Source organism: Passer montanus, unplaced genomic scaffold (assembly GCF_014805655.1).
Source record: "Passer montanus isolate IOZ18808 unplaced genomic scaffold, ASM1480565v1 scaffold10, whole genome shotgun sequence".
In the NCBI taxonomy this organism is placed as follows: Eukaryota; Metazoa; Chordata; class Aves; order Passeriformes; family Passeridae; genus Passer; species Passer montanus.
Window position 1 is genome coordinate 38,955,208 of NW_024356505.1, and position 20,170 is coordinate 38,975,377.

General features: G+C 40.8%; 1 protein-coding gene across 1 annotated transcript; it reads left to right on the forward strand.

Moving 5' to 3' along the window:
* Window positions 1–398: 398 nt before the first annotated feature.
* On the forward strand, window positions 399–19,871 carry EXOG (exo/endonuclease G). The gene is made up of 6 exons (XM_039712365.1): window positions 399–564; window positions 1,709–1,858; window positions 3,427–3,566; window positions 5,362–5,438; window positions 8,666–8,780; window positions 19,290–19,871. Exons 1-6 carry the CDS (start codon window positions 417–419, stop codon window positions 19,749–19,751), a joined length of 1,092 nt encoding a protein of 363 aa, XP_039568299.1. The 5' UTR covers window positions 399–416; the 3' UTR covers window positions 19,752–19,871.
* The last annotated feature ends 299 nt before the right edge of the window (window positions 19,872–20,170 follow it).

Genomic DNA, 20,170 nt, shown 5'->3' on the forward strand with positions numbered 1-20,170 from the left:
TGCCCAGCCCTGTCTTCTTGGCACCCACTTTTGACATATTTAAATGTATTAGTGAGATCTTTTCTTAGTCTTCTCTAGACTGTGGGAGCTCCCACAGTCTCTCCTCATAAGAGAGGTGATCTTATCTTCTCCAGCTAAGGACTTTAAAGCTCCTTTCTGACCCAAACCGTTCTATGATTCAGTGATCCTCTGCGCTTGGAGCCCGGGCTGGTCGCCCCCAGCCAAGCTGGATGGGGGCAGTTTAGTTTCTGCAGTCCCGTGAAGGAACTCACTTTATTTTTCCACAGCTATCGGGGAAGGCCCGCCGGCCTCATCCCCTCACGCGGTGTCCCCATGGCGCCCTCAGGGCTGTGCCGTGAGGGGGCGCTGCGGGGCCGCGCCCGCCCCTTCCCCTCCCCTCCCTTCCCGCCGCCGCCATGGCGGCCTTGCCCCGCCACCGCCGCTTCCTCGGCGGCTTCGTCTGCGGGGCCGCGGCCGGGGCCGCCGCGTCCTGCTGGGCTACGTGGCGGCTCCTCCGCAGCCAGAGCCAGCCGGAGCCTGGCCCCGGGCGGGCCCCAGCACAGGGTAAGAGCCGCGGGCAGTGGGGACGCCGCGGCCGGGCGAGGCGGGAGCTCCGGTTCAGCGCGGTGCGGGGTCCCGCAGCCCCGCTCCCCACAGCCGCTGCTGTCCCTAAACTCTCTCCTTCCCCTCAGAAGCGCCTTTTGCCTCCTTTCCCCATTCCCGGAATGCTCAAATGCTGCCGGGAGAGCGTAGGGTTCCCTTAGTGCCTGGGCTGAGTGGGAGGAGGTTATCTGGGGATGCTGGGCTGTAGCTTGTAATTAACAGCGCTTCCCTTTGCACCTGCTCACGGCAGTGTTGGTGGCAGGACAGGAATGCGCATTTCGCTTTAAACACACATTTCGGGTCAGACCATAGCTAAATTTCAGCTGTTGCTGCCCTGGATGAGCCGAGCCTCGTTTAACAGTTCTGGGGTCTGGTGTGGGGAGAGATGTTTGGGGCACCGAGGGAGTGAATGGTTTTCTCCACAGCCTCAAGGCTTTAAAAGTACCGGATTGTTGCAAAGCAGAGGAAGAATGGCTCTAGAAACATGAGTTGCTGTTGGACAGATGGCTGGAGAATGAACAAGACAGTAAGATGGATGTAAATATTCCTCTGTGAGAGAAAATTGTTGCTTGAAAAAATAATGACCATTCAGTGAAGCTTTCATTCATTCAGCAGAGTATGTGTTCCCAGAGAGGGCAGGACTTGTTTGTGCCTAACTTGTAAATCTCAGTTTGTGAGGAATTTGGTTTTCAGCTCCAAAGGGTGAAATGTATGTGTTGATCTTCTGTGTCTGTAGCTCCTTGTTGCCTCATTTGTCCCTACACATCTGAGAGCTTTTCTTCTGTAGAAAGAAAATGTCTCATAGCTTTCCTTCTGCCTTCTGTAGTCATTAGATGACTTGTAGATAGATAGTCATGTAGATAGATGACTTAGTCCTCAAGCTGAGATCCTCATTTTAAAACATGATGAGAACCACAACTATTTTGGCAGATGAGATTTTCACTGAATAGCTCTCTTAATATATTTTAGGTCTTAATTGTGGCTGTAAACTCAAGTAATTCCCTATGCAGTAGGTTTACACCCACTGAGATGTGTGGTTTTTTTTACTGTCCTGTTTATGATCACATTTCATCTTTGGATGGTTTTCTGTTTATTTTTTCTTTAGAACCAGTAGAAGAGGCTCTGCTGGAAAGATATGGCTTTCCTGAGGCTGGAACAGAGACCAGATGTTACACAAATCATGCACTGTCTTATGACCAGGCAAAACGGGTGCCTAGATGGGTGATTGAACACATTTCAAAACAAAAGATGCTGGGTATGTTTATTTGTTGCAGTAATAAGCAGACAGGACTGAGTTTCTTCATGCAGAAAAGCCAATCTTTAATGTTACAGCTCATATTTATACAGTTTTTAAGACCTGATGTATAACTCTAACTGGTTCATAACTTTCTTGCCATCAGTTCATTGGTTAGTAAATGGCATTTTACATGTCCATCAAATTTCTCTCTTCCTGTGTAGTTTACATATTTTGTTCACTGATTCCCATGGGATAGATTTCATGTTATTGCAGGTGTGAAGGGTTCTGTTACCAGAATAGATTGTTGTGCTAACTGACTTTCATTCTTACAGTTTCTTCTCATGGGAAGTTACAAGCTAACTGCTAGCTTAGCTAGAGTAGCAGGGCCTAAACCATCTGTTATAAGTCCTTTCTTTCATAATATCTCTACCTGTATGCAACATTTATCCCCTTGCATTTGTGATGCTCTGAATGGGCTTTGCTGCTCACAGAAGGTGGACCCTGGAGCGGTCAAGGAGAAAAATCCTATAGTGATTTCAGGCAGGGAAGCTCAACTTGAGTTTTTAATAACCGGAATAGAGAGAAGATTAAACAATGAAAATTAACCTTTCCTTACTTGATTTTGATCTGCAAAGTTGCTTGAGTGCATAAAAATTTTCCTGCTTCCTTAGTGGAGTTAATTCTGAGGCCCAGTTTATGTCAGTGGTAGGCAGAGCTTTTAATGTGCAGATCTTAGAGATTTGCTCAGAATGGGAGGAGAATGTCCATTTATGAGATAAAAACTGAGCAAAGGGCATCAACAATTGTTCAGAGGGCATTAGCTCCTCACTGCAGCCATTATTTACTCTGATGCAGTTCTCATACTCTCCCCCTGTTCTTTATGCAAGACAGAGGCTCAGTGATTTTTTGCTGTCAGTGGTGAATGAAATATGAGTGGTATACAGTCATTGCAAATTAAGTTTATAGCATTAGTTCAGTTTTTATAAGGCAGATTATTAGTAATGGAGGTAACCATGTAATTGTAAAATGCTTTATGAAAGCAATAGCCCTCTAAATGTATCTAAATCACTGTCTTCAAATTACCTTTCAAAATTAAAAGCAAGATCTTGAAAACATTATGACCAACCCTTAAGTAGCATCATTGATCCCACTTCTTTCTGAGAAGAAAACAGTAATTTCAGGCTTACTTTCAAGTGGGCCTTAACAGCTGAATTGTTAAAATGTTTTCCAAATAATCAGATACAACTAACTTCAAGTTGAAATTAAGCATATTGAGGCATTTAGTTTTGATTTATGTCTGTAGCTACTCGAATTGAGATTTGAGGCAGACCTGTTTTGTTTGGGGAAGACTGAACAGTCATGATGCAAAACCCCATATATTATATTGGTAAGTAAGAACTTAAATGTTTAAAACACATGGCAGAAAGAAACTAGCCTTACCTGTAAATGAGATGTACAGAATTCAGATTAATGTACTGAATCCTGAAGCATTGATCATCTGGCAAGATATGATAGAATTAGATCTTTTTGTCTTGTGATTATGATGGTTTCATGTTAGTCTGACCATTTAATGTGTTGTTCTTCAGGTGATGCAGATCGAAGGCACTGTAAATTCAGACCAGACCCTAACATCCCTCTGATGTTCAGTGCTGTCAATGAAGACTACCTTGGCAGTGGATGGTCTCGAGGACACATGGCACCAGCAGGAGATAACAAATTTTCAACAGTAGGACTTTTTCTCCCATCTTTTTAATTTGTCTTCATCGGTTGGAAAGGGTCAAAAGACCCGTAGAAGTAATCTGCAATGTTCCTTTTGCAGTTTGTTTTGAGGTGGAGCATGATGTCAGTATTGATGCACAGAGCTGGATTTGGAGTTACAAGGTCTGTTCCTGACTGAGCAGTGTAGGATGCCCTCACAGTCTGCTTCAGGCATCTAAATCAGGTGCATGCTCTGATGACGTGTCTCCCTTCATTAAATCACACCTACATCAGCTTGTTTGGCAGAGATGATGTCTTGAACAGTGTGGTGTTAAGCAGGTTTTCTCAGCCTCTTGCATGTCACATTGTCTACCTGTAAAATGAAGATTATAACCTTCACCAAAAAAGCCCTGAAGGTCTTCAAAGCTCAGTTAGAGGGAGACAGGGACAATGATGTCATTGAGGCCAACAGCTGCTGAGATATTTAAGGCTAGATTGAGCAAAGCAAAGATGCTGTTAAGTACTGTTCTGTATTGGCAAGGGGATTGCCTGCATGATTTAAAAGGCTTTTTCCTTCCTTGCAATGTGTATGAGGTAAATTAGACCCTTTTGCCACAGTTCTTTCAGTCTATAAAATGTCTTCACCTGCCATTTATTCAAGCTGTAAGAGAAGCATGCCTTAATGCCTTGGCTGACTTACAAAGCAGCCTAGAATTTATTGGATCCTCTTGTGAAATGTGCCTAATGCAGCAATTTGTTAATTAAGAAGCAGTTTGAATTTGTATTTCTCCAGGCAGATAGTATTCAGTGGGGTGGAGTGACAGCACAGTGGCATGTGGTAAATGAAAGAACCAGTAGTTTTATTTCTATTGAAAGTGTCTTTGTTGTTATTTATTTGTGATAGCTGGGGTACTTTTGGTGGTGAGCTCCTTGTGCACAGAGATCCTGGTTTGAAATGCAGTGAGATGATGCAGTCTTGCAAATATAGGATTATAAAAATTGAATTTCACAGTCTAATTAGTGGAGGTAGTGTTTGCTCATTATCCTAAAGAGTTCTGTCAGTCCCATCACTTTGCAATAGTAGTATGTGAAAAATATTGACAAATACAGGACCTGTGAAAATTCTGGATTAAGATTTGGAATTTTTTCTTCCTGTATTTCCCTGTGTATGTCTAGTGATTTATCACCAGGTCCTTCACCTCTGGAGGTATGTGAGCTTCTGTTCAGGGATGTTTATGACACTTCTACAAGATGAAATTAAGCAGATATATGGATGTTTGACCATTATGATCTCATAAATCATTTAATTGCCTGTACATTATATATGTGTAAAATATTGATGAGTATATCTAATAAAACTTTTTCTTGCAAAAGAAAGAAAAAGTCAGCCATTAAGCAGTCAAATAAATGAAAAGCATGCTTGAAAGTGTCCTTCTCTTTCAAAATGAAAAATGACTAGTTGCTTTCAAAGACATTACCAAACTGACACTGGGTGATAGTAATTCCTGTGCCTCTAGAGTTGGACGTTCTCATGCTGTTTCTGCCAGGAAAAAAAAAAGTAGATAACTTTGCAAGATACATTGTTTGTAGAAATCTGCAGTATTGTGATTATCTACAATTATTTGTAGATAACTTTCACCTCAGTTGTGCACCTCTTAATCCTAAATAATTTTGTAGGTATTTGACTTGGGTTTTTCTGATTTTCTATGTTAATAGATGTTAAAACTAAACTAGAAATGGGATTCTGATCCACAAACTGCTAAAATGTGTCTTCAGCTCATGATTGTTTCAGTGAAATTACAGTATTTTCTTTCTTTATGCAGAGAGCTATGGCTGAAACGTTTTATCTGTCCAACATTGTGCCTCAGAATTATGAAAATAATGCTGGGTTTTGGAACAGGTGAGAAATTACTTGTAAGTAAACTAAGTGAAAAATACCAGGCAGCAGCAGAAATCAAAAATGCTGTATTTTTAAATGTTCTTCACATCCAGGTATTTTAGAGCAGTTTATCTGTAGAGGTCATAGGAGCTTTCTCTGAAATGAAAGGCAGCTCAGTCCTGTCAGTGAAAGAACAGTGTAACAGCTACTTTAGTTCTTTATTCAGTCAAACTGTCAAGGAATTTATTTAAAATAAACAAAATGATTTCTTCTGGCTAATAAAAAGTACCAGGCTTAACTGTCCTTAAGGAAGTTTCAGCAGAAGCAAGGAGAGGGTTTAGATCTTCCTCAAAGAAGCACTTGCAGTGTGAGAGTATTGGGTCCTCTCAGTGAAAGAACAGTATAACAGCTACTGTAGTTCTTTATTCAGTCAAACTGTCAAGGACATTTATTTAAAATAAACAAAATTATTTCTTCTGGCTGATGTGGGGTAAAAGTACCCGGCTTAACTGTGCTTAGGAAAGTTTCAGCAGAAGCAAAGAGAGGGTTTAGATCTTCCTCAAAGAAGCACTTGCAGTGTGAGAGTATTGCCATGTCTGTGTGTGGATGTTGGTTCCCTTTGAATTGCAGAACTGAGTGCTCCCCACTGAGCCCTCACTCTTCAGGTCTCAGGTGTTCCTTCAGGTCCTGGCTCCCAAGGAGCAGTCAGGCAGGGCTCTGTCACTTGTGAGTGCAGACTGGATCGACTTTGAGGTGGAGTGGTTGATAAATTTAAACTTGCTTCATGTAAGATTTTTATTCTTCCCTTCCTCTGAGCAGAGAACATAGTTAAAGTAGCATTCTTCCAGTGCTTCCTGCACAGGACTTAGAGAATGTGGAGGCTCAGAAACAGGAGGGTGAAATAATAGATTTCTCAAGGTTCACTCAAGGGAAGGTCAGCAAAATTATATACAGTGTTGTAATAAAAGTCCATCAAAACTGCATCATCATTCATCTGCACTCTGCTTTCCTGTTTTACAAGAATGTGTATAAAATCAGATGAGCCATTCAGTAAGGTTATACTGTTTTATAGACAAATAAAATGTCATAACATTTTAAGAGGATTTTTTTTCTTTTTTTAATAACTCAAGTGTTTGAGCATAAATTTTCCTTATACCAAAGCTAGGCATTTGTATCAATTCAAGGTAGGAAGAAACTCTTTGTTTCCCGTAAGCAGGATCTCTGCCTAATCAAGAAATCGTGGGGAGTGTTTGTTTGAAAATTTCCTCTGGCACTATCAGCCCTGCAATTTAAGCAATTATTGCCACTTTGTCCCAACCCCAGCACCCTGTTCCCAGAGTTCAAATGCATGAAAAAGGCAGCAGTGCCACTTTTTTTTGTCAGTCATTTCTTTAATAATAAATATTTTAAAGGATACCATATTTCACATGTCTTACATCCTTTCCTAGCTTCAATATTCTCTTCCTTTCTCTTATTTTAGTTACTTGCTCCTTGACTTGTCTTCTGAGATACAGGCAGACAATGCAGCTTAGTCAGTATAAGTGTCTTTTGTTTTCTAAAGTGGTGTCAGCCCTCCTGCCTTGTGTTTTGCTGGTTTCCCAGTTCCAGCTTTGGTAGTAGTCTGACTGTGGTGAATAACTTTCATTTGCCAGCCCAGGTGAAAACTGATTCTGGTTTTGTTTTGCTTGGTTATGTTTCTGCCTTATTAGAAAATTGGATCAACTCATGAGGTGAGTTCTAGAACCAACATGGAAGACAGATTAGGAGTGGTCAGCTAGGACAGACAAGGGGAGCAGTAGGAAAGGGGAGAGCAGGACTGTTCAAAGTAAATTGCTGGAGTGGCTCCATGGTCTGCTCTAACTCCACCTTGGTATTCCTCATTCTCTTCCAACTGATATTTAACTGTTTTCTGCCTTGTTTTGAGTGTCATGGTTTTGATTTCATGGTCACTGTAACCTGACCTCTGTCCCTCCTGCCACCAAAAGCAGTTTCCTCCCTAGCTGCATTTATTCCCATTCTTTCCAGGTGGAGTTTTTATTTCTCTGCCATGACACAGCCTGAGGAGCTGGGCTGCTTGGAAGCAAAACTGGTGACAGTAGGAAAAGAATTCACTTGTAGTCAATGCTTCAGTGTAGCACATGAGGAAAGGGCTCATTCTTGCTCATTCTCATTTGTGTGGCTCGTTCTTGCTGATTTAACTCACTAACCTAGCACAAAAGAAAAAAAAACAAAACTGGTTTTGTTCAGAGTTGACAGATAAGGAATATTCAAGTGGCCCAAGGGAGAGGTGTGAGGAACAGGAGTTGGAGAAGGGGGTGAAACTTCCCCCTTTCAGAGGCAGCCAAATTAGCTGGGATAATCTGTTTTATAGTCTGTATGTCCATTTGTTTGAAGTGCAGCTCTTACCTTTGTAGAGGACCAATGCTTGCTCACTGTGTGTGATTTCTGTAACAGTTGGACTGTTAGATCAAAAATGTGCTATATTCATAGAATTTTTCGATTGGAAGGAAACTTAAATATCACCTATTTCCAACCCTACTGCCATGGGCAGAGGCACTTTCCCCTAGATTATATTGCTCAAATCCCCATCCAACCTAGCCTTGTTAATCTTTTGTTTTCTGTAGAATAGGTGTGATCCAGAAACCTTCTTATTTGAGAAATACTATGTGCTGTAAACTGAATCAGTTCAAAAAGCAAAAATATGGTAGTATTTTTGGAGTTACTACTTTATTTTGGAACAGTTTTATATCTATAAAGAATACCAGTAGAATTAGTGGAAATGGCAAACAGAAACTTCAGAAAGAACTGTGTTGCAGGACTTTGATTCCTTGGGGATAAACACACAAATCCAATAATAAGATAAAATCTTTCAAAGTAAAAATGCTTCAACTTGCTGCTTAGAACAATTCTATTTTTCTAATCCCAAGTGACCACCAACAGTGTATTTCTAGTGTTAAGTGTGGGAGTAGGTAGAGAACTCAGACATGTGCTAAGGCTGCAGAAACCATTTTCAGATGTCTGCAGTAACACATGTCTATCTGTAAATAAATGAACCTTATTTGCAGAGAACAAATGGGAAGCAGGACTTGGGCCTACGTTTTACCTACTTTGGCTTGTGAATCACTCAGATGAATCTGGAAAAATGCTCCCTGTCAGTAGTTCACCCTTCCCTTCATAGTGGGAATAGTTTAATCTCAAAGATTAAATCTTCCCAGCTAACTTTTCCCTATCTCACAAATATGTTCCAGAATGGAAATGTACTGTCGGGAATTGACTGAGAGATTTGAAGATGTTTGGGTTGTTTCTGGACCTCTTACCTTGCCCCAAACAGATGGTGATGGAAAGAAAAGTGTTACTTATCAGGTACGTATACATGTTGCTGGGATAATAATGCAGTAGTAATTATTTATTTAAAGTAGATATCATGACTTGACAAAGCAAAAATTGGGCATCTTAGTACAGGCAAAATGTATAAAAGGTGCAATACTTGTTGGGACAAGATTAGCAGAAATGTTACATCTTGCCTACACATCAAAAAGCATAATTTTAAAATAATTTGTTTATTTACAGAGATCTATTTCATGCCTACAATCATCAGAACTGGTTATCCAGTCAGAGTCAGTGGGCTTTGCTAATGCACAGGCATCTATTTAATCAATTTCTTCATGTGCTTTAGAAAGAGTGGAATGCAGAGGTAGGATGAGTCTCTCAAAACTCTACAGGAGTGTCAGTGCTCTGTTAATTTCACAAGCAGTAGTTTGCTGCTACACCATAGCATCACTTGGATGAGGCCTTGCAGCTGAGATTCTGAGCATGCCAGAGTCACTTGGAAGATTCACTCAAGTGCAGTGTCAATGGTACCCCTTCTTTTAGCCCCCTTTTTTATTACCTGCTTAAAATACTCTGAAGTTTCATCATGCACAGTCTGTAGAAACCATCACTGACAGACAGATGGGACAAGCTATGAAGTTGAGAGGTGAATTTATTGTAGCTCACCCAGCCTTACTCTTAGTGGGCTTGTGTTTACACATCTCTAAGGTCTGAGCATGGTAAGTTATTCAAGGGAGTTACTTCTGCCCCCACTGCAATGAGGTATTATTGCTGTGTGCAGTTGCAGATGAAAGCTGGCATAATGCAAACAATAAATTCTGCATTTTGCACCTCTTGAAAGAAACACTTTTCCTTGAAAATAAGTAGTTGGATCAACTGCAGCTTCAGCTTGTGAGCAATTCAGCTTGCAGCCAGTTCTCTGAGGAGCAATGGATGAGCTTGCTGAAACAACCCCCTGTTTCACAGGGATGTGAGAGGCACAAAAAGGAGAGATGTTCAGCTTTCAGCACTGGCTTGTTTAGCAGTAAGAGTTAGGCACTATTTCTCCTTTATAAATACACAGCTGATTTCCTTTTGATTGAACTTCAGTCATTTTGATTGAAACTCAGTCATGATACAATATTTTTCCTATTTGCTTTTACCTTTTTACTTCTTGAGAAACTGTCCCTGATGTCCCCAGCCACACATGTCAAACCTTGACTGTCACAAAATCACAGTTTTGGATTTGGGTTTGTTATTTTTGGAGGGAGTTATGCACATGAAAGTGCAGTAGTAATAAGTTACCTTCTTCATGTTTAGTGGCAGTTCCAAACTTCAGTTCTCACCACATCTTTGTGAGGGAGATGCAGAGTGTGCTCATTTTTTAAGTGGATAAATAAGCCATGATTAAGGGGTTATCATCAATGCCAGATGATAAATTAGTGGCAAAGCCAGTTTTAGATTGGCATTCATCCTGTGCCACCCACAGGTGCTCACTTCACCATTGCCCTTTCTACTTTCCAGAACTTCCTCTGCCTTTCTTTTGTCCAGGCCTGATGACTGTCAGATCCTGCCACAAAATGCTTGACTACCCAGTGCAATGCAAAACCATCCATACTGGGTTTACTGGGCTAGTTTTGTACTGCTGTAGACAGATTGAGGCAGCACACAGAGTAGTCCTGTGCTTCCTGGTGACAGCATGAGAGATGTCCAGAAGCACACAGCTGGGAGCAGGAGGGAGATGTTCCCTCTCAGCAATCTTCAGCTGAGCATTTGGCTTCCTGTCACTCAGAATGGTACAGAGTTCTCCAGGCTTACACACAGCTTGCTGGGATTTGCTTCCTTGTAGCTGTCAGGATATTGCATTTCTTTTTCATCCTTAAAAAATGTATTCATCTTACATAGCACAGAATTAAAAATCCTGAGCTGACTTGAACATTTTGTAAGTGGAAATCATTTCCAGGAAGAAGTTAAATCATCTATCAACTGCATCTATCAATGGCTTCACTTTAATCTTGCTCGTCTTTCTCTCATTCTTCTCTAGAGAAAGTGTTTACTTAGAAGAGGAAGATTGCATTTTCTGAAAAATGACTGTCATTCTCAGCCTTGGTTTTGAAATGTAAATTTTAGTATTCCGCAGGTAAAAATCAGAGCAGACACTGCATCTTACTGACTTTATTCAAACTAACTTGATACCTGGCTACAGTGGTGAAATAATAGTGGCACAAAATGCCCACACTGTTGTGCTTGTGATCTCGTTCAGTTCTTGTTTTTTGTCTTCATCATCTTTGGGTTTGATGACAACACAGATCTTTTAGGAATGTTTTACCATGAGCTGAAGTTCAGTGTGGGGTTGAAAGTGGTGAAGTGATGGTGTCCCTATGGGTGTGCCACCACTTTTTGACATTCATAAATCCTTTTACTCAGCTTCCTACAGTGAGATTCATTATGTAAATTGATTTTTATTTGAGTATAGATAATTCTGTCTCCAGGTAGGAAAAGTAAAATAACGATTTTGTGGGTTTTTTGTTTGTTTGTTTAAAATATTAAATTGTTTGATTTGAGTCCTCTAAATAAATACAGGCAGAGAATGCTGGGGTTCTTTTATTTTGAAATTTGTTCATGGCTTAAGTTTTTGTGCTTTGCATTGCTGTTGTACTTCGAAGAGAGAGACTTCAGAGTAGAGGGATGTATTGGGTTTTTTTGTTTGTTTTTTCTTTTATCAACACATACACTTAGAGGAGGAAACACAAGGTGTCAAAGCACTGAAGAGAAGTTATTTTCAAACAGGTACTGATGGTTGTGAAGGGAGGGTATCTCTTAGCTGTCTTTCAGAGTGAACTTGGCAGAGTTCACACAAATGACTCCAGACTAAAAGGGGTTTTAGTCCTCATTGTTTGGGCATGAGAAGATGTCCTTTCCTTTGTCCGTGCTGTTCAAGCAGAAGTGCTGCAGTACACACCAGAGTGCTGAAACTCACAACCTGTAATCTGCCAGTGCCACTGTTAAGGCTCAGCTCCTCTCTAATGTTTTTACTCTCTCAGACAGAGCTGTGAAAAGGAAAAAAAGAAAACACTCAAGTGCTACAGTGAATGTGTCTGCATTGATTTGTTTCAGATCCTCTCTTCAGTCTTAGTTTCCTTGTTTTTGTGTAAAGGAGTGGTGAAATATGTATCCATGGTTTTACATGCTGGTGTTTTTCTCATCAGGCATCCAAAAAGGTTATTTTTAGATCACTATAAAGCAGAAACAGAGCATTGGTCATGGCTTTGTTCCCAGTTCCTGCGTGGACTCTGGTACCATTTGCTCTTTAATTCCTGAAAGGGAATTAACCTTGAACTCTTTAGATGCCAGCATTGTTCTGTCTATTGGCTGAATTTGTGATATCCTCAGATATGTTCTGTCATCTCATCTGTCTCCAGTGGAGATTTTTATTGCAAAGAGGAAATTGATGATCGTGCTTGGTATCTGAAAAACATATTTTGAGAATATATGTAGAATAGAATGCCAACAGGAAAAATCTGTTCTGTGTCATTGGAGAGGCAGATGCAGGTTTTTCATCTTTGTCCAGATCAAATCAAAATGACATTGTCTTGTTTTGTACATTACTGCTATCCAGTGACTGTCACTTTGGTGATTTTCTTCTGTCAGCAGATTGGGAATTTCAAATACAAATTTTGCAATAATTAACTACATCATGCTCAGTGCTCCACCCTCCCCATTCCCAAGGCCATCCTACTGAATGCTAATTTCAGAAGAATTAGCTGTGACTGGCAAATGAAAATGCAGTTTAGATAATGTTTTGTTTGTTGTTTGAAAAAGACATTTTAATCTACTTTTTACTGGTACGTGAGGTTCGTACTGGAATCGTGTTTGTTGTTTAATTTTCTAAATTTGATCACCATGCTGGGCCAGAGAGGCACAATAACCATTCCAGAAGGTGCAGTTGTCATCTCTGTCTGTGACAAATAACTGGGAAACAAATTGTACTCTTAAATATGAGATGGTACTTTATGGTTTTACTCAGTTAACTTTCAGAACTAGTAGAGGTTGCCTCCTACTAAAATACTATGGAGGAAGGAATGCTTGTTAAAGCAGGAAATAAACCTGGGAACTATTCCTTCTTTGTTGGCTGCTCCAAGTGGTCCCAAGGTTCTTAGAGATTCCTACTGGATGTAGGTCCATTATAGATGTCCCATAAATTTTATGCAAAGGGTTCAGTCTTAGATCAGCTGGTGTAAGCCACCAGAGCTCTGTCAGCCATAAATTTAGATGTGAGGTACAAATTAATGGAATGGACACTGGGTTAAGGTGGGAGGAGAAGAGACACTGAAGGTGCAGGAGAGATTAATTGGGATTGCTTTTATTTAGCACTGTACCCATCCTGAAGGTTATGTTGTTATAGGAAAAGGGGTGTTAAGGACTGTGGTGGATTCTTTTTAAAGTTAATCTAAGTGAAATCTGTGGAAGCAGTAGTCTGTCACCATGTGAATACAGTTTATGATATATATACATACCCTCTTTATTAAAGAAAAATAAAAAGGAGTTGGGGCATCTATCTTTTAATGCCATAACTGTATTCAGGAACAAGGGGTTTTTTGCCATCTCTTTTCTTTTTTTCCTTCCCTTTTTAGGACTGCCAAATGATCTGGCAATAACAATCAGACCAGCCATAACAAATTAAATTTTCCTGAAGTACTTACATTTGCATTTTGGAGTGCTTGGCTGTGCAGATTGTTACTATGATTTTTATCAGTAGTGTTTTCTGGTTTGTGTGTTGCTAGGTCTGCCTTCACACCCCTCAGTTCTTCCTGGTGCCATCTGACAGAGCTCTCTCAAATATTGGGGGAAAACACTCTTGGCACAATCAGTGCTGCCTAACAAACCCAGAAGGAACTTGAGTGAAGGCAGTTAATGCTGTCACAATGATCGAGTAAATAAAGTTACACTGATAGTAAATGGAATGTTTTGTTCTGCCAGAAAGTCTGTTCCTATACAGAATTCAGTATCAAATTATAACAAAGCTCTGGGTTGTCAAACGTGGGGTCACATCAGCAGGAGTGATTTTATATCTACAGTGAATAATCTGATGGACGTGGTCAGCATCATGCTTGGGGGACAGGAATGATTCCTTGAATTCTGTCCACTAAGAAATGTTAATTTTGCTACTTCCAGGTGGAGGGGGAAGGACTCTGTCACAGGAGCTGGGTGTGCTTCTTGCCAGACAGTTCTGTTTGCAGTTCTGGCTCACTTCTAAACTCAGGTTAGAATTTCACAGAGAGTGAAGAAACAGCTACTGGAGTGTCAAGGGAATTTCTGGAGCTGACATTTTCAAGTATTTGATGGTGGTACCATCTGATGTAAGGACTGTGCAGTGTGTGCTGGTGGTTGAGAGTGATTTCTGTTTGTCAGGTTCTGAGGGAGTCACAGATAATTGACAATCCAGAGCTGGCTCTCGCTGATGAAAGGCTCCTTAGTTCCTTCTGCAGATTCTCTGCACGGTGGATTTTCACTTTCTAGTCACTAGGTGGCAAAATACCACTTTTGGATTCATGAGCCCTTTCTTTTAAAAATGATCTGTACCCTTGCAGAGGAAGATAATTTTTTTGCAATCTGGGAAGCTGTAACAAGTTCAGTATAAAGTTCAAATTTTATAGCATTGGTTTGTGTTTAGAATTTCCAGTAATAGTAACACTCTGTTTTCTTCTCAAATAATCTCAGCTGTTCTGCCGTTATACTTCTTATATTCCTTTTCACTTGTTCATGGAGTTGTCTATCTCATAAACTCCAAACTGACATTTTTAGGGACTTGTAATTTATCTGATTACCACCATGAAGGTGGCATTAGTTAATGCCAGATGTTTAAACTTACTGTAGATGCCATTAGCAAATGTCTTCATTAATTATTTTGATATTTAAGGACTCCACAGGTATTATCAGATTTGTTTCCTCTGTTTTTAAAATCTGTAGTCAAGAGCAGGATTTGGCCAAAACTGGGAGGAGAGCCAAGCTTAAGACAAATCCTCATCCAGTGACTTGGCTGTAAGACTGAATTTATCAAAGTTCTGAATTCTCTCAAGTTTAAGACATGTTCTGCCCTAATCTGTTCCTGTGAACTCTTTAGGTTTCTTTTACAACTGCTTACCAAACACATTTGTTGTTTTAGTGATATATAAACATCTCTGAATGTCAGGAATTGCACACATTTTAATGGCCTGCCCTCGTGACAGCTGTCCACTTTTAATTGGGCTTTGAGAAGAATAACAAATTCACACACACTTGAGGAATGTCAGTAACAATGTCAGTAATGACAGAGAAATAATAAACACTGCTCTGAAAATGACATTATGATAATGTTACATTATTAAGAGATATGAGTTCAGTTAAAGAAACAAAACAAAAATGAAAGGAATAAGTAGCTGCAAAAATTTAGGGCAATGCACATTTTTACATTGAACTGATACAGAGAGCAAAGCATCTGAAATTTTGCATTGGTTTCCCAAATGATGATGGGAAAGAAATATATTTAATGCTATAAAAAGAAGGCTTTTAGCTTGAGTGCCTTTTTTTTTCATGTTTCACGAGCCTGTTGAAAATTCAGAAGATTAAGCAAAATTTTATAGCAATAACAAAATGAGGATTTTCAAAGGATTGCACAAAAATTTGCCTTGTTGGCTGTTACCAACGTGGTGTGAAAGCATGTGGGACAGCAGTGATTTCAACAGGCAATTGCTGTATTTTCTTGCTTGTATTGGAGCACAAAATTCCTTTTAGAATCCCAGATACTCTTAAAAAACTGCTGTTCTTCTCCAGCTGGGACAGAGAGCTGTTTTAGGCCTTGATTTTTGAAAGATCATCTGCTGTGTGGATAGACAGGCACAAATCAAAGTCAACATCTGTGCATGGATAATCGTGAACCATTTTCCATCCTGTTACAATAGGAGCATATGCTCTCTGCCTCTGCCAGGCAAAGCACTGAGATAAATGGGATGGTGCAGATCTGGGTAGGGATTGAGGCTGCTGAAGTTTAAGAGGAAAATCCTCTAGGTGGCAATAGGAAATGGAATTGTGGAGTTTGTTTTTCCTACCTCTTTCTTCTATTCCAGATTTCTCTTTTGCAGTGTCACACTTCTTTCTCTGGAAGTTGAACTGGTGAGGGGGCAGCACTATGGAAACATTGCTCTGCAGCTTCTCTATTTACTCCCATAAAACAGCAAAGTGTGGGATATTACAGGGAGTAATGATGGAGCTACTGTGCCATGCTCCAGAACTGCATTTCCTTTTTTAACAGAAATCATTGGGTGACCCTGCAGAAATTACTGCAGTGATGCATCCTGTGCATGGTGCACATAAGTGTTAAAGTGCAGAAAAAGACTTATTCTTAGTCATGCATATTTACTGTGTCAGAGCAATCAGGCACTGCCCTTTGATGGAGTTCTCCAGCAGAATTAGCTGGGGTAGAACTTCTCTGCCCTGTTTTGAGTAAGGAAGGGACACCTGTGGACTCTGGCAGTTTGGGCAGCTGAAGATGGTTTTATCTGCTTTAACACTATGAACACTCAGTGAAGTTATTGCAGTAGTAGTTTGCTGCTGTTCAGAGAAGCCTGTGCTTAAGTTTGATTTAAATTCTCAAAAGAGAGTTTACGTTTAACTCAAATGGTACATAAACACATACCTGACCATTACCTGTATGGAGTTGAATTTAGATCTACATTTCTCAAAAGGCCAGCCCTTCCTTCATTTTGAACTAGTCCTCTCTGTTTCTTCTCTCTCTTCCTAGGTGCCTGTACTGTGCATAAATGTGCATTATTTTGCATAGAATATATATATTTGCATAATATTACATAAGCACTGGGTCTGTTTTCCCTTAACACCCACTTGAGGCATTCAGCATTTCCATCTCATACCTAACTGTTTTGTGTGCAGCTCTATTCATTCCCCAGCCTCTTTATCCACCCACTCAGCCCTCAGCCTCAATCCCCAGTTCCCTCAGCTCGCTCCACATGCGTTCACCTGTTTGTTTTACATATTCCATGTACCCCCACTAATTGGAGATCCTTGTGCAGCTCCATCTGTGTGCTTGCCCTTCCTCTGGTCTTTTATGCAGCAGAGAGAGGATGCTGGGATGTGGATGTGTGTGGGAGGTGTGGAGAAAGAGGGAGCTGGGCTAGGGAGGACCTGGTACATATCCATGGATTTGTAGTGGGAAAAGTGTGCAGAGAGGCCTGGGAAAGGCCATGCTGCATGGTCAGGGGATTTTTTGGCCCAGGGAGATGCTGAGGACTGGGGTTTAACCTCACTACAGCCTTCTTTCAGGAGGCTACAGCCTCTTCCTCCTCTTCCTCACCTTTCTCCCTGCCCTAGGAGTGTGCAGGAGGTGGGATTGCAATGCAGGCTCTCCAAGCTCCCTGCTCCAGGGGAGAAAAGGAGCCCCTTCCTACAGCCTTTGGCAGTGTCATCACTGCATGCCCTTGGGTGAATATGGAAATATGAACTCCTTACTCTCCCCTTCAGGGATTTTCTTGGTTCCCAGTTTTGCAGGTACTCCCCAGCTCGAGTGCCACTGATCTCAAGTAGGTTAAAGCTCCCAGCACCATTCATTTTGTGACTCAGTGTTAACTCACCAGATACAGCAGTGTGTTGCTGCACTGGTTTTAGTGCATTTGAGCATTACCTGTGCATCAGTCAGCTTTGATTATTTATGGTGTTGGTCCTGGGGAGGTGTAGCTCTGGTTTCACAAACACTGAATGCTAAATGCAAAGTGCTTTGACACTCAGGAGCTCTCATTTCCCTATCAACACATCAGTCATCATTGAAAGGGAGAGATTTGGCATAAGGTATTTATTCCTTAACCAGTTTCAGTGACTGTTTGATGTCTAGGCAGAATGTTACCTGGGAGAAGGTTGGTGGCATAAACATGACAATTTTTGTAAGAAAACAAAAACCAAATAATCCAACCACCTCTCAAAAAACCAAAACCCAAACCAACCAACCAAAAAAACCCACAACAAGAACAAACCCACACAAAACCCTACCTCCTGAAAAAACCCAAACAATCAAAAAAGTTTAAACTACAGCAAAACTATTAAATAGCCTTATTGAAGGCAGGGGAGGGAGGTATTTTAGAATACAGTAAAGAAATCTGAAGAGCATGTGCTTTCCAGTAACAGGAGTAATGTTTCTACTGCATTATTGCACTAAACATAAAAAAAATTATCAGAGTTTTCCCTTTCTCCTGAAGGTACTTTCTCTGGTTTTGGTCTAACCAGTAAGACTTTAGAACCAATCATTTAAAAAACTGGCAACAGAGGTAGAGGACACAAATCACTGAAAGAATTTGTAACTCAAATTTAATTAATATTGGAATAGACCAACATGAATCTTGGTTCAATAGCCACAGGCAAAATTTAATTTTAAAAATGTATTTCCATTTGCAGAAGGGCTGAATAATCAGAAAAAAAGTGTGCATAGGAAGTGTTTATTATGTGATTGAGTTATACTCAATATATGAGTGGACGAGGCATGTCTGAACTGTTGACACTTTCAATTAATGTGATAAATACCTGCTTTCCCTGAAATGGTATTTTAACTGTATGTAACAAAGCTGTCAAAAAAATCAAAACAATCAGTCTTTGCTTTTGCAGGTATTGCAAGTGCTAGAAACAGCACCAAATTACTGGATTTTATATACAGAATAAAATGCCTTTGTAGTTTTTTAAGGGATCTGCATCTTTTTCTACCATTGCAATTAGAATAAAAGCATGGATTTGAGAAGGGTACTTACAGGAGAGATATGCAAAACTCAGATTTTCCATGTGTGAGCCTGTTACACTCTCTTAAGATGACAGATTCAGTTCAGCAATAGGAAAGAAACAAAAAAGCTTAATTCAGTGCATGCATGAGCATGACTTTTTGAGTCCTGGAGAGATTACATTTGCCATCAATAGGTGTATTCCCTTGGGGTTATCCCTGGCACAGGGTAGGGTGAGACTGTGAGACTTCAACAGTCCTGATCCTCCACTCTTGGGGCTGCCCTTAAATCCCTGGATCCTGGTCTGAGTGGCACAGGAGGAAACCCAACATGTACGAGCAGTGAAGTTGGATTGTAGGGAATTTATGGAAGAAATAGGTGCATTTTTTTTGGATAGGCTTCTCTTCCAAGAGGATACTAGTCACTGAATGTACTTTATGTCTGGATCCCCTCAAAAAAATGCTTACTTAGGTAAAGGAGCTTTTAAATGCTACCTGGGTGTGGGTAGTAGAGAAAAAAATAGGTGACAGACGGTAACTTAGAGTAGTTTTGAAATGTATATTAAAACCTCCATGGTTTGGAACTGTCAGGTCAGGAACTTTTATTGTATGTTATAATATAAATTATTGTAGTTGCACAAAGGAGAGGAGCTCCAGAGAGAGGGAAGATGAAGATGTGGTGCTTAGGGACATGGTTTAGTGGTGGTCTTGGCAGTAGCTGGATTCATGATGGAACTTGATAATTTTACAGATCTTTTCCAAGCAGAACAATGCTATGATTTTGTATCTGTAACAGTCCTTTCCTTTGGCAGGTAATTGGAAAGGATGATGTGGCTGTACCATCCCACCTGTACAAGGTGATCCTGGCCAGGAGGAGCAGAACATCCTCAGAGCCCCTGGTGCTGGGGGCTTTCGTGGTGCCAAACAACCCCATAGGCTTCAACCACCACCTCACTGACTTCCAAGTCAGCGTTGAAGACCTGGAAAGAATGTCAGGTTTAGTTTTCTTCCCCCAGGTGGACAAGACCAAAGATGTTAAAAATATCTGTGAGGTGGACACCTGCAAACTGATGGGCTTCAAGGAGTTCACCTTGTACCTCACTGCCCGCAAAGTGCAGAGCGCCCGGACGCTGCGCCGGCTGGAGAAAGCCATGGCAGAGCTGCAGGAGGCAGGAATTGAGCCTGATGAGTATCTCCTGAAGCTGTACAAGAAGAAGGAGGAAGAGCTGCTGCAGGAAAAACCAGTAGCAGCTAGAGAGGGGAGAGCTGGCTGAGTATTCAGGAAGTTGTTTGGGTTTTTGGAAAGGGGAACTGAAGGCAGACACGAAGATGAGGGCTCATTGAATCATCCTTTTTTGAGTTGTGAAAACAATAAAGACATATTTGGAAGCTAATGGGCTTGGAATAATGCTCATTCTTGTGTAACACGATGCAAACACGTGGTTTGCTGCACTGCTTAGGCAGGGGAAGTGTAAATTGTCCCTTTCTGGCCTGAGTAGATCACTGGACCTCCAGGAAAGGCTTTGTGCTATTTTCCACCTGGCACGTCAGACTTAGGATTTGTGTGGAATCTCTTCTAGGAATATCACAAAAATAGACAGTAGACACCTTGGGAGTACAGCTGGAATATGTTTAAATGGAATTCCACCCACAAATCTCTCTTGCTGCTGTGCTGTAGAAGCAATTGTACTTT

Coding starts and splice junctions, on each gene's coding strand:
- EXOG (XM_039712365.1), top strand. CDS start 417: ATGGCGGCCTTGCCCCGCCACCGCCGCTTCCTCGGCGGCTTCGTCTGC. Junction 3,567..5,361: donor GAGATAACAAATTTTCAACA/GTAGGACTTTTT, acceptor TTCTTTATGCAG/AGAGCTATGGCTGAAACGTT. Junction 5,439..8,665: donor AATGCTGGGTTTTGGAACAG/GTGAGAAATTAC, acceptor AATATGTTCCAG/AATGGAAATGTACTGTCGGG.